At 37.9% G+C, this 10,938-nt stretch overlaps 1 protein-coding gene across 6 annotated transcripts; it reads left to right on the forward strand.

The window, feature by feature from the left end:
- Positions 1 to 989: 989 nt before the first annotated feature.
- On the forward strand, positions 990 to 10,811 carry firl (firelighter). Of its 6 annotated transcripts, none has more exons than XM_046615210.2 (8): positions 990 to 1,161; positions 4,711 to 4,870; positions 5,904 to 6,061; positions 8,598 to 8,775; positions 9,046 to 9,175; positions 10,030 to 10,153; positions 10,413 to 10,538; positions 10,649 to 10,811. In XM_046615210.2, exons 2-8 carry the CDS (start codon positions 4,730 to 4,732, stop codon positions 10,713 to 10,715), a joined length of 924 nt encoding a protein of 307 aa, XP_046471166.1. In that variant the 5' UTR covers positions 990 to 1,161; positions 4,711 to 4,729; the 3' UTR covers positions 10,716 to 10,811. The 6 variants fall into 6 exon arrangements, with proteins under 6 accessions (XP_046471166.1, XP_046471162.1, XP_046471161.1 ...); XM_046615206.2 differs by lacking the exon at positions 990 to 1,161 and adding an exon at positions 2,122 to 2,156; XM_046615205.2 differs by lacking the exon at positions 990 to 1,161 and adding an exon at positions 2,158 to 2,195.
- Positions 10,812 to 10,938: the final 127 nt, after the last annotated feature.

The raw sequence follows: 10,938 nt of genomic DNA on the forward strand, positions 1-10,938 counted from the left end.
AAACTGATTTCTATGATTTGCTGCGAATTTTTAGGGAAATTAGGATATGTTGTACAATGTTGTACAAAAAATTGTTTTTGTACAAAATTGTAAATATGCGTAGTTTCTTATAACAACTTGTAGATGTACATGAAAATTTGTATTTTTTCGATAACAAATCTACAAGATACTACAATTTTTAACGAAAAATTAACAATGATTTATGAAAAACTATTCATATTCAAAATTTTGTACGAAATAATACGAAATGTTTCAATTTCTGTAAAAATTCGTAGTAGTAGAAACTTTCACCAGGGAATAACAATTCAATTTTTCTGGGAAAATTGATGATTGAAACAAGCTGTATAACTGTCGATTACCACATAAGTTTTGTTCTGACGATCTCTTACATTATCCGTACGATATTTTTTCGAACAAACGGCGTCACCTGCCTAAGGTCTTAAAGTTCAGTAGGTCCTTATCGTCAAAATTACATCCTACGACTACACTGGGGCTGGATCGTACGATTGTTACGAATATTGTCAAGAACAGAACAAACCTTGTACTGACTTTGAATCTTAAAATACATCCTGAAGTTGAATTTCCTTTCAGACCGTGGGTCGTGAACTTTCGCCGTAAGTCTCCTGGTTGAATCAACGAGGGTCGCAACTTATTCAAAACCAGAGCGGCCGACTCTGACACCTATGAATAAAACATATCAATTGTTCACCCGTTTTCAAGTCGTACTGAACTAACGATGCAAATTTCAACGGTCACGCGAGTACGATAAGAAAACTAATAACTGCCAAGCGCGCATGTTTTTCGAATTCTGACAATGCGTAATATAGTGAGTTCTTTTTTCAATATTCGCGTCGCTAAAACAAGTGTGCTAACGATGAGTTGAAAACACAAATAATGAATATAGACGCTCTGGCATGAAATTTGGTTCAATGGAGCGGGAAGAAGAACACAGTCCGAACGTACCCTGAACCCTTTGCTCTAAGCCTGAACTGTACATCACGCTCTTGACGTAAAAGATGGACAATCTTCAGGGCCGACCAACTTCCGGTGGATACTTATAAATACAATCACTGTCGACTCATACCTCGACTCAACTGGTCTCACAATCAGTGATGAAACCAGCTCTGTAGAATTCTGTCAATTCCTGCCTATATGCAAAAAGTATGTGTGAACTTTTTTAGCATGAACCTAAATTATTCATGTACGTGAATTTATATATAACTACATCGTGGTTCTTTGGTATTTCAGTAGAAATTAATATTTTTCAGTAAAATCCAATAATATGCCTCTGAGAAAAATTCATAAATTCTTAAATAAACAAAGACGGTACAACGACGGCATTTTGGAGTAGAGAAATATTTTTCTGCAAATCTCTGCAGATGTGCAGTCTCGGAATTTTCGAATTAACATATTTCTGAAATTCTACTGAAGCCTGCGGATTGATACTTTTTACAGTATAGCGTAAAATTTCAGTAAATTTGGTTTTAGTATCGGCATTTGAGTATTATTGAATGTTTCTCACCCTGGTAAACCTGGAAACTCGTTCCACTCAGCATTCATCCGTAGAAAATTGATAAATTCAACGCCGCGTACATGTAATTCAGTTTTAATAAGCGATTTAAACTTCCGTTCCAATATTAATGTTACATAACGATTTAGCCCATATCGGGGAACACGGAACACGTGGCCACCGAACGAATGAAAAGTATGGTGAAAATTCTGAATTTCGTCTCCCTCCTAAATTATAGCCTGCGGCGCACAGTGCAGAGTGATTAGTAGGACATTGCAATCAGCAAAGCAAAGTAGATAGATACCCACAACGTAGCGGAATCGGTACACCGTGTATAATGGATTGCAAGTCGTCGTACACATTAACATTATTCGCACTCGCATTGCAATCGTATTTCATTGACCAAACTTTCATTCGTGTCCTCCCCACCCTGCGTTCAATCTCTTTCTTGATTAACGGAGGATTCAAAAACGTTGAACCGCTCCGCATAACTTAATTGCTGCTACCCTCTTGGACTGGCAACATCATAGTTTACACTCGTTAATTAACACTGGCTCACAAATTGACTGATACAAGTAATTCTCAGCAACGAATATTACGAAATACAGAGCACGAGTCGTACCGGTATGGTGTCTCATCGGGCGAGGTGAGTTCCCGCCTATATGCTCGCATCTACTTTGGACACGTACGTAACATACGTTAGCTTGCCTAGATGTAGAAGACGCGCCGATAAGTCGGGTCAAAAGATATTTGGAAGTTCAATTGAGTTTTTTTAGTTGTTACAATTGGTGAGAAAAGATTTTTCAACAAGCAGACACATATTCGCTGTTCGCAGTCAAGGCAAAGAGGAATTTTCAATGCAAGAATTGAGAGTCTGATTATTTCGAAGAGATGAGAACATTCCCACGACTTCCTACAGTCATTGCTAATTGCAGTATGTAAATGGAAAAAAAAGTGAGCAGAAAGAAAATAGTCTTGGTGTTTTTAAGGTCCTGCTACACCGCGAAAAAGTTTGAGGAAAACAAATAATATCAGGTTTAAAATTTGGTCGTGTATATACGGAATGCTTCATACACGTGTAATGATATGGACGGTCTGATCGGGTTTAAAAAACGTGTTTTTTGACCCAACTTTAACTCGAGGTAAAAAATGACGATTGAAGACGAACAGAATAAGGAGCATATATGTCTGGCGTAGTACGCCTATCCACAACAGCGAACCTTGTGGTTGCGGTTGGCTCCAGCATACTCGCATGAGAACATACAGTATAAGGCTGGTGGTACTGTACGTATAATGTCTAGTTGATTATGAGATGGAGGGGAGGGAACGTTTAGTATCGTTTCGAACGCGAGCAGTTACGGATTCAAACTTGTGTCAATCGCTTCACCGGGTTCCACAATTCGGTTTTCTTTCCGTCTTCAAGCACTCATTACAGGAATAACTAACTACTGCGGCATAGCATTTTCAAAGGTCTGTAGGCTGCGGCACTAGCGAACGATGGTTTAGTCCCCACTTGATGTTTCATCAAATTCCGTAATATGTTTTATGTAACTATCGATAACAGCTCCCTCCCCGCGTGTCGTACATTAGAATCGTTAGCAGAATGAATCTTTTCGGCATCTGCATTTTTATGTAAGTGTAGGGAACGGAGGAGGCGTGTCTGATACGCGAAGGCAAGTAGCATGTTTATAGACGTGGTAACAGTCGGTCAGAGTGAAGCGAAGGTCAATTCTCAGTTCCGCATTTGTGTCTTCCGTTTCCCGCATCAGGAAATCATAGAATCTTTCAGCAAAGTCATACTCATCCGGTAATTAATCGAGACGTGGGAGGTCGCAATCTTTCATTTCACATTTCGATTTTTAGTCGTTGCCGAGTATGTAAGCATTATGTCGGGACAGTCGTTCGTTGTTAAGTTTTTCTAGAATTCTGCACAAACTTTAACCTGGATAGCGATAAGTCTGCCTCGTATATTGCCCAAAATCGTCACGGCCATAATGAATTATCTCTATCTCGTTATCTATAAAATTTGATATACGTATAGCTGGTACGACGGTGTATACAAGTTTGTCCAGTATATTGCAGTACATCATCATATCAAATTGTAACTGCTTGTGATGTGTTTCTTAGAGGGCGGCGGCCGTTCCGTCTTAAGTTTAAATGTAATTATTAAACGTGGACGCGCATTGTTTTCGGCAACTGAAGATCTCTATCTAGATCTCAATCTAGAACGTATTCGACACCTGTACCGTGCACCGTATCCCTGTGACATGCGTAAACTTACGTTTACGAATAAGCACTCGTATTAATTATTACGTACCTACATACATACTGATACGCTGACGCTGCGAGGTTCGCTTAGAGTAGGAATACCGAGTCACACTCACGTGTACTTAATATCTATAATATTTACTGATCGTTGCATAAATCCAAAGTTGTACAGTTGTACAGTAGAATATGGAATATCCGGATTAATTAGGGCCGGGCCGCCCACTTGTGATTAGCGGAAGTTCGGTATAATGCTGAGTGAAACTACGCTACAAGTAGACAAAGAATTTCAGAAACAGTAGTGCATTATACGTATATATTTGTATTTATATTATATCTGGTCGCGTAATGTGTTACTTTAACACACCTCACATCGCTTGTTAATTACTACCCGGTACGGTCACGGTGAACTGAAAAGTCGCCTCGCATCTTTTTCTCCTAACAGCGTATTTATATATTCGAAAATCACGATACATTGTAAGCGTGAGCATGTTTAAATGATGTCACGATTCGTCCAATCGGAAATTGATATACCTGTACTACAGCGAAACGGTAGAAGCAGAATTAGCGTAGCGTCTAACTAGATCCAAAACCAACCATCCGATCTCCTGATAATTATTCATAGTTTCATAAATTGTATAGTCTCGAGTCTAAACTAAGTAAGCTTTCCGATGGTCAGCCAGATGCCAGCGTAACGCAAACTCGTTCCAAGATGTTTGTAGTAATTCTGTCGTTTTTTTTTCCTACGTAAACATCACAAGTGCCATCTGATAAATTGTTTGCTTTCCCCTACCCGCGAAATATCCAACACACCGTCTTTTCGTGACCTTGAAAGAGTTATTTCAGACCAGGAAGCGACGGTTGAATCCAGTCGCAGAGAGGTGGAAATCGAGCGGAAATAGTCAAGTTTAAAAACTGTTCGATCTCTGTTTCAGGACAGTCACTTGTGCAATCATGGTTACGGCGTACGCAGGGATCGCGATCTTCGCTGACATTTTTCTTTTTCTCGTCAAAGTGACGTACTTTATCGTCGAGGGTACGTTCCGGATATTTTTTCCCGTCGAGGAGAAGAGCGTCGCCGGCGAAATTGTTTTGGTATGACAATCATTCTTCATTTTACAATTTTAAATACTTTAAAGAGCTACCGGCTTGTCACAGCTACCCGCTTCTCCGGAGAATGTATAATGTTTTGTTTAGATCGATAACGGACTCCGCCCTAGCCGAGGCTATTCCGGTTAATCGTTACGTTATTTGCCGTGTATAACAAAATTAAATAACATGCTCGTATTGCAAACGTTGTGTCATATAACTATAGCCATGGATATCAATGAAAACTTTCGATCCGTCGCGCGCAGGTTACATCCAATCGCAGTTCAGACAATAACGTCGGCTACAATCAAATTTGGGAAGAAAGATCCGTATCTGATATCATAAGTTGGTCTTGATTAACGCTAATTGTAAAACTCAATCTAGCTTACGGAATGATATTTTTGGAAACGTCGTGAGGTTAAAGATATAAATTTCGTTAGGTACCGCAAAAATCATCGTTGTTCCAACAATAAACCGAATATACCTATGTGGATAAACTGCAACGTGTTTCACATGATGGGCATAGAGAGCGGGAAAAGTTTCCGTGCATTTGAAGTGCACACGATGGTGGTGCAAAATTTTCACCACATGCATTCAAACAATTAATTTCCATACCTTATTGTCAAATTGACTATAGAATATCGTCAGTCCCGCATTTATCGCAGGCTATAATGAAAGCATGATGTCAGAATCTCTTAAAAATCCAGCATATAATGTAATGTGTACCTTGTAGTATACCTAATTCTAGTTGTTGTAATATCACCTTTAATGCAAATTATTCGAAACGAACAGGTAAAACAACCTTACGCGATCGAGTGATATCCATATCCGTGAGTAACGCGACGTATACTATGCTGTATGTGTATGCTCGTACCTACTTAGAATAATTGCTTTACTAAAGAGTAGAGGTCGCCTCCGGATAATTTATCGCAACAAGTTTTTTTTTTTTTTTTTCCGTGGTTTAGAATTGATAATTCATATACATAAATTCCTTCTGCCTACATCATGCTATATTCCACAACTAATGTTCGTTGCCCAGATTACCGGTGCGGGTCACGGGATTGGCAGAGAGCTAGCCTTGCAGTATGCTTCCCTGGGAGCGAAGATTGTTTGTTGGGATTTGAACGAGAAGAGTAACAACGAAACTGCCGAGGAAATTAAGAGAGCGAACGTTGCTTCGGCAGTGTATACCTACAAGTAAGTATAAATCCGGGCAGAAGAGAAACAAAATAAGATATATGTATTCGTTAAGAAATCGCACTCAATCACACACAATCGCACACAATCGCATCGGTGTATGCCTGTACGAAAACATAGGCGAAAGGTGAGGAAAAAAAGTCAGAGCTTCTACGCTAAGTTTTTGAGAAATCTAAGAATATGAGGTGTTTTTCTTCAACTTGCGGAAACGCCAATAATTTTTTGCTTATTATAACTTCAAAATTCACAAATACTCTTGCCGTTTGGCGGAAACGTTTCACAAAGTCGGAACCAGTTCTGAGACGTTCAAGGATTCGGTCGGGCCGATAATACGTGGAATGCCCCGTATGAATAATTAATTCACGCGATTATGCAATGTATAACGAGACAAAAAACAACTGTAGTGTTGAACTTTAATTGAATCTGCAGCATTGTACGCATATAGTTGACTTTGGTACAAATGACGCGTAGTTCCCAATCATATCGTTCAACACCCCTCCTCGCCCTTGCCGTTCTCAACCGCACCGCGGTTAAAAATTAGTATATATATATATAAGTTTTCAATTTGCATACCAGTGAAACAATTTGTTTGGTAATTTAATAAATTACACTTATCTATATTTCACAGTCTATTCGTTACGATCAGAAAATGATGTGAAAAATAGTGCGATACGTCGTTATAAGCATTGCTAACTATTCAGTATAATCGCATCAAGTGCCTTTCTCATTCCTCAAGTTTTCACAACCATTTTTAATTTTTACTATTACAGTTTTCTCTGGTTTTATCTGCAGCCATCCATTATATGTTCGTATTTTATCATGCAAATTTCACACTCTTGGAAAAATAGATTGACAAAGTTTACGCCGTGTAGAGTGGGATACTCCAACGATCCAATCTATCATATTAAATATGTTGTGAAAGTTCTATGCATCTGCAAATTTCGTACTTTTACATGCTGTATTATTACACCGGTCAACACGAATTATGAGTCTGGGTTCTAGATGTCGAATTTTGATTTCTTCTATATAATAAATGAAAAAATAGTTTTATTAAATAAAGTTTGTGCTTGTAGAAACCGAACCGATATTTCGGATTTTAAGAAAAATTACCTATTTCTTCAAACATTTATTGTAACTAACAATCAAACAAACGTCAGGTTTGCATTCAAATCATTTTCATTCAAAAATAATAAATAACAATAAACTACAAATGTAAAAGAATTGGCAAACAAAGTTTAATAATAAATATTTTTCGTACTTCTACTATTGCCGTATGGACTTTCTCGTATCAAACCACAAACGTCATCTCCCATCATGCTCTCATAATACTGCCCCTCATAACGTCGATAACGATAAAGCCCACCACATCTTGATGAAAACGTTTTCCTTTTTCTTCTGAATAGGCACCCATATTAGCTGTCGACCAAAGACTTCAAGACTTATTAATCAAACTTAAAAGAGACAAAAACAAACTTCATAAGTAATAAATAAAGGTTTTGGTTATTATTCGACGTATAGAATTGGAAATTGTCGATCTCAATAGAAACTCAAAAAAAAATAAAAATTTCTGCGAACCCAAGTTGTAATCATCCCAAGGGTGCATCGATTCGAATTTCCAATATTAAAAGAGGGTTTTAGTTGCCAAGAAATTATGTAGGTGACCCATTTTTTTTAAAACCTCTGAGTAATTTTTCTTTCTTCATCTATGCCTGCACTCGCTTTATCTCAATAATAATGCCATTGATTACCTGAGTAATTATATAGATTTTTGAGAAAACTGATCGAGCTTGTATCTAAAAATTTGAGAGGAAAATTTTTTCTGTTATTTATTTTTACATTTTCACCATTTTTGCCACCGAATCTCAACTGGTACGGATTTTTCCCATAGACAGAAACACTTTTTACATTCTAGTTCAGTATATGCGCAATTGAAGTTTCCGCTTAGAATTGAAAAATCTCAACTATTGAGCCGTCCGAGTTTCTTTCATTTTGATCTAAGACGTATTATTGTTGAGACAGAGCGTGATGGAAGTATAAAAAAATTTGAGAAAAATTACTTTCAAACTTTCAGAAAATCGTCACCTGCATAAATTCTCGACGAGAAATAAGATCCTCCCTTATTTTGAAGTTTTTGAGAAAATGGTCAATGAGTTGATAAGTTTTCAACGAACTAATTCTTTTTTCAATTTTGAAAATTGGATGCACCGTTGCAACGATACGGTACATCGAAGTATTGAATTTTCATGTGCATCATAGAACTTTCACCTTATAAGTAAATTCATCCGTCAAATATAATTGCGCAAATTGTGCCCTACGCTTATCCGGATTTTCAGATAAGCCATTTCAGCGAACACTGCATAGAAATGCTGCTAAATGAGCCACCTGGTGAAATAACAATTCACAACTTACGATCTCGTGTGTGCTCGCAGCCGTCACAAAAATCTTAGTAAACTGAGGAACGACCGTAAAAAATGATGAAATAAATGCAAGAAAATTATACCGTATACTCATGCAGAGATTTCGTATTCACTTGCAGATGCGACGTAACGAACAGGGAGGAGGTGTTTCGGGTGTCAGAAAATGTGCGAAAGGAAGTCGGTGATGTGACAATTCTCGTAAACAATGCCGGTATCATGCCTTGTCGTACACTCCTGGATCATACGCCCGAAGAGATACGAAAGATTTTTGACGTGAACGTGATCGCCCATTTCTGGGTAAGATAATTTCATCAATGTATATATAATTCGTAAACAAAATATGTGGTAGATATGTGTTCGGGAAGATTTGGCCAAAAAACAATTCGTTATAAGGTGACAAAGATACTTTAAGTGCTCTACGGTTAGAAGTTCCAGTGTGAATGAATGTATGAAAAACTTGACAAGAAAAAAAAATAAAATAACGAAAAAAAGAATGGTTCATCGAAGTAAAAGTTGCATTACATTTATATCTTATATCGTATGCGTATACCGTGCCGCGATTTCTAGACGCTCCAAGCCTTCTTGCCGAGCATGATTGAAAAAAATCATGGACATGTCGTCGCCCTGTCGTCGATGGCTGGAATCTCGGGACTTCCGAACCTGGTGCCCTACTGCGGATCCAAATTTGCCGTCAGAGGTGAGCTATGCATATAGTTGGGCAGCAGATTACGGACTTTTTATTTTGCGTAACGATAATTCGCGAAGCGTAAACGCTGGATATTTTTACCACGTATGTTCAAAATGGTCTTAATGTTGGGTAAGTTTTTTGTACCGGAAAAACATCGGTAGCGATTTAAGAAAATCAATTTGTGTCAATATCTCGGAAGTAATGATACTTACGACTGAACTGATATCATCAGGACATGCGTCCCCTTGGGAACCATACAAGTATTGTCTCGGAACATTTTCCAACAGAATTTCTAGTTTTAGAGATAATCTAATGTCTGACACACGATGGGATACCCTGCAGTATATAGACGTGGAATTCGTACAGATATTTCACACTGATACCAGACCGAAATCGTTAAAAATTATTGTCGACTTGTACGGGAGTTTTAAATCTCCAAATGCCGGCCAACTAAGGGTTAATAAATTTAAACTACGCTTTAATTAGAACTGTGCCTATGTAAAGATGGATCAATTAGTTAATTCAGGAAATCGAAAAAAATTTGTTTCGATCTGACTAACAAGTCTTACAAACGGATGGGAGGGGTGGAATTCAAAGTATAAGATCATGTAATTGTTGAATCAATGTGCGCATTCGAGTTAAGCTTGCATTCTTTGTGACAGACAAAATAACAGCTCAGGTCAGTAAATATCATATTTTTCGAACGATAGAAGAAAAAAGAATTTTGACGGGTTGAAAAAAATGTTGTCATGCCAACTGATCTTTATTCTCGGTGGGCGTGTACCTGTATTCTGCACGCGGATGATTCTGGTCTTTTTTCAATATCTTACTCATACTTGGTTATCATTATTATGCTTGATCAGGATTGATGGAAGCCACGGCGTTGGAGCTGCGGGACTTGATGGCAACGAAAGAAATGAACATTAAGTTCACGTGCGTTTTTCCATACATGGTTGACACTGGGCTGTGCAAAAAGCCAAAAGTCAGGTAAGCGACACGCCTAAATTCGACTGGGTATAGATTCACTGATGTCAGTGAATAGTCGCTGATTTTCAATTACATATTAATATACCACTGAGAAAAGGCAGTGGCGTAATTATAAAATGAAACTAGTTACTGTAATTACATATGGATATCAGTGAATTCCCAGTGATTCATATTTAGAGAGAACGAGGATCACAGTTCTTTTTTCACGTTACCTACACGTCAACTGGCCTAAATTAATTATTTCGATTGATTCCTCCAGGTTTCCAAGTATAATGTCACTACTTCCACCAAAGGTTGCCGCCACTGAAATCGTTAGGGCACAACGGCGCAACATTCCGGAAGCCTCGATACCTGGCATATTTTTTCATGTCAACAATGTAGCGAGGTAAGCTTATTGTTCGAACTAGAAATATCTAATCCTTATAAGATTTTAATTATTCATCTTAGGCGGAAGTCGAAAGCGAATTAATTATGATCGTTCAATTCCCGTTACAGGAATTTCCCTACCAAAGTTGGATTGTTGCTGAGGGACTTCCTGGACAGCGGTGTTGAAGCAGACTGATCGTAAATGTCTCGTATAAAGATATGATTGTTAATTTATTTTTAAGGAAAATATTCGTGTACACGTATCAAGATTATTATTAAATAATATTTTATACGTCTTGTCAGCTTTGTACCAAGTCTGCAGACGGTACGTCAGACGTTTATGCAAGTTCGAATTTTACACGCGTAGAGAAATGATACGGTTCAAGTATGTATTCGAATTTTGAAAGCTCTGAAAATGC

Source organism: Neodiprion pinetum, chromosome 3 (genome assembly GCF_021155775.2).
Source record: "Neodiprion pinetum isolate iyNeoPine1 chromosome 3, iyNeoPine1.2, whole genome shotgun sequence".
Lineage (NCBI taxonomy): Eukaryota > Metazoa > Arthropoda > Insecta > Hymenoptera > Diprionidae > Neodiprion > Neodiprion pinetum.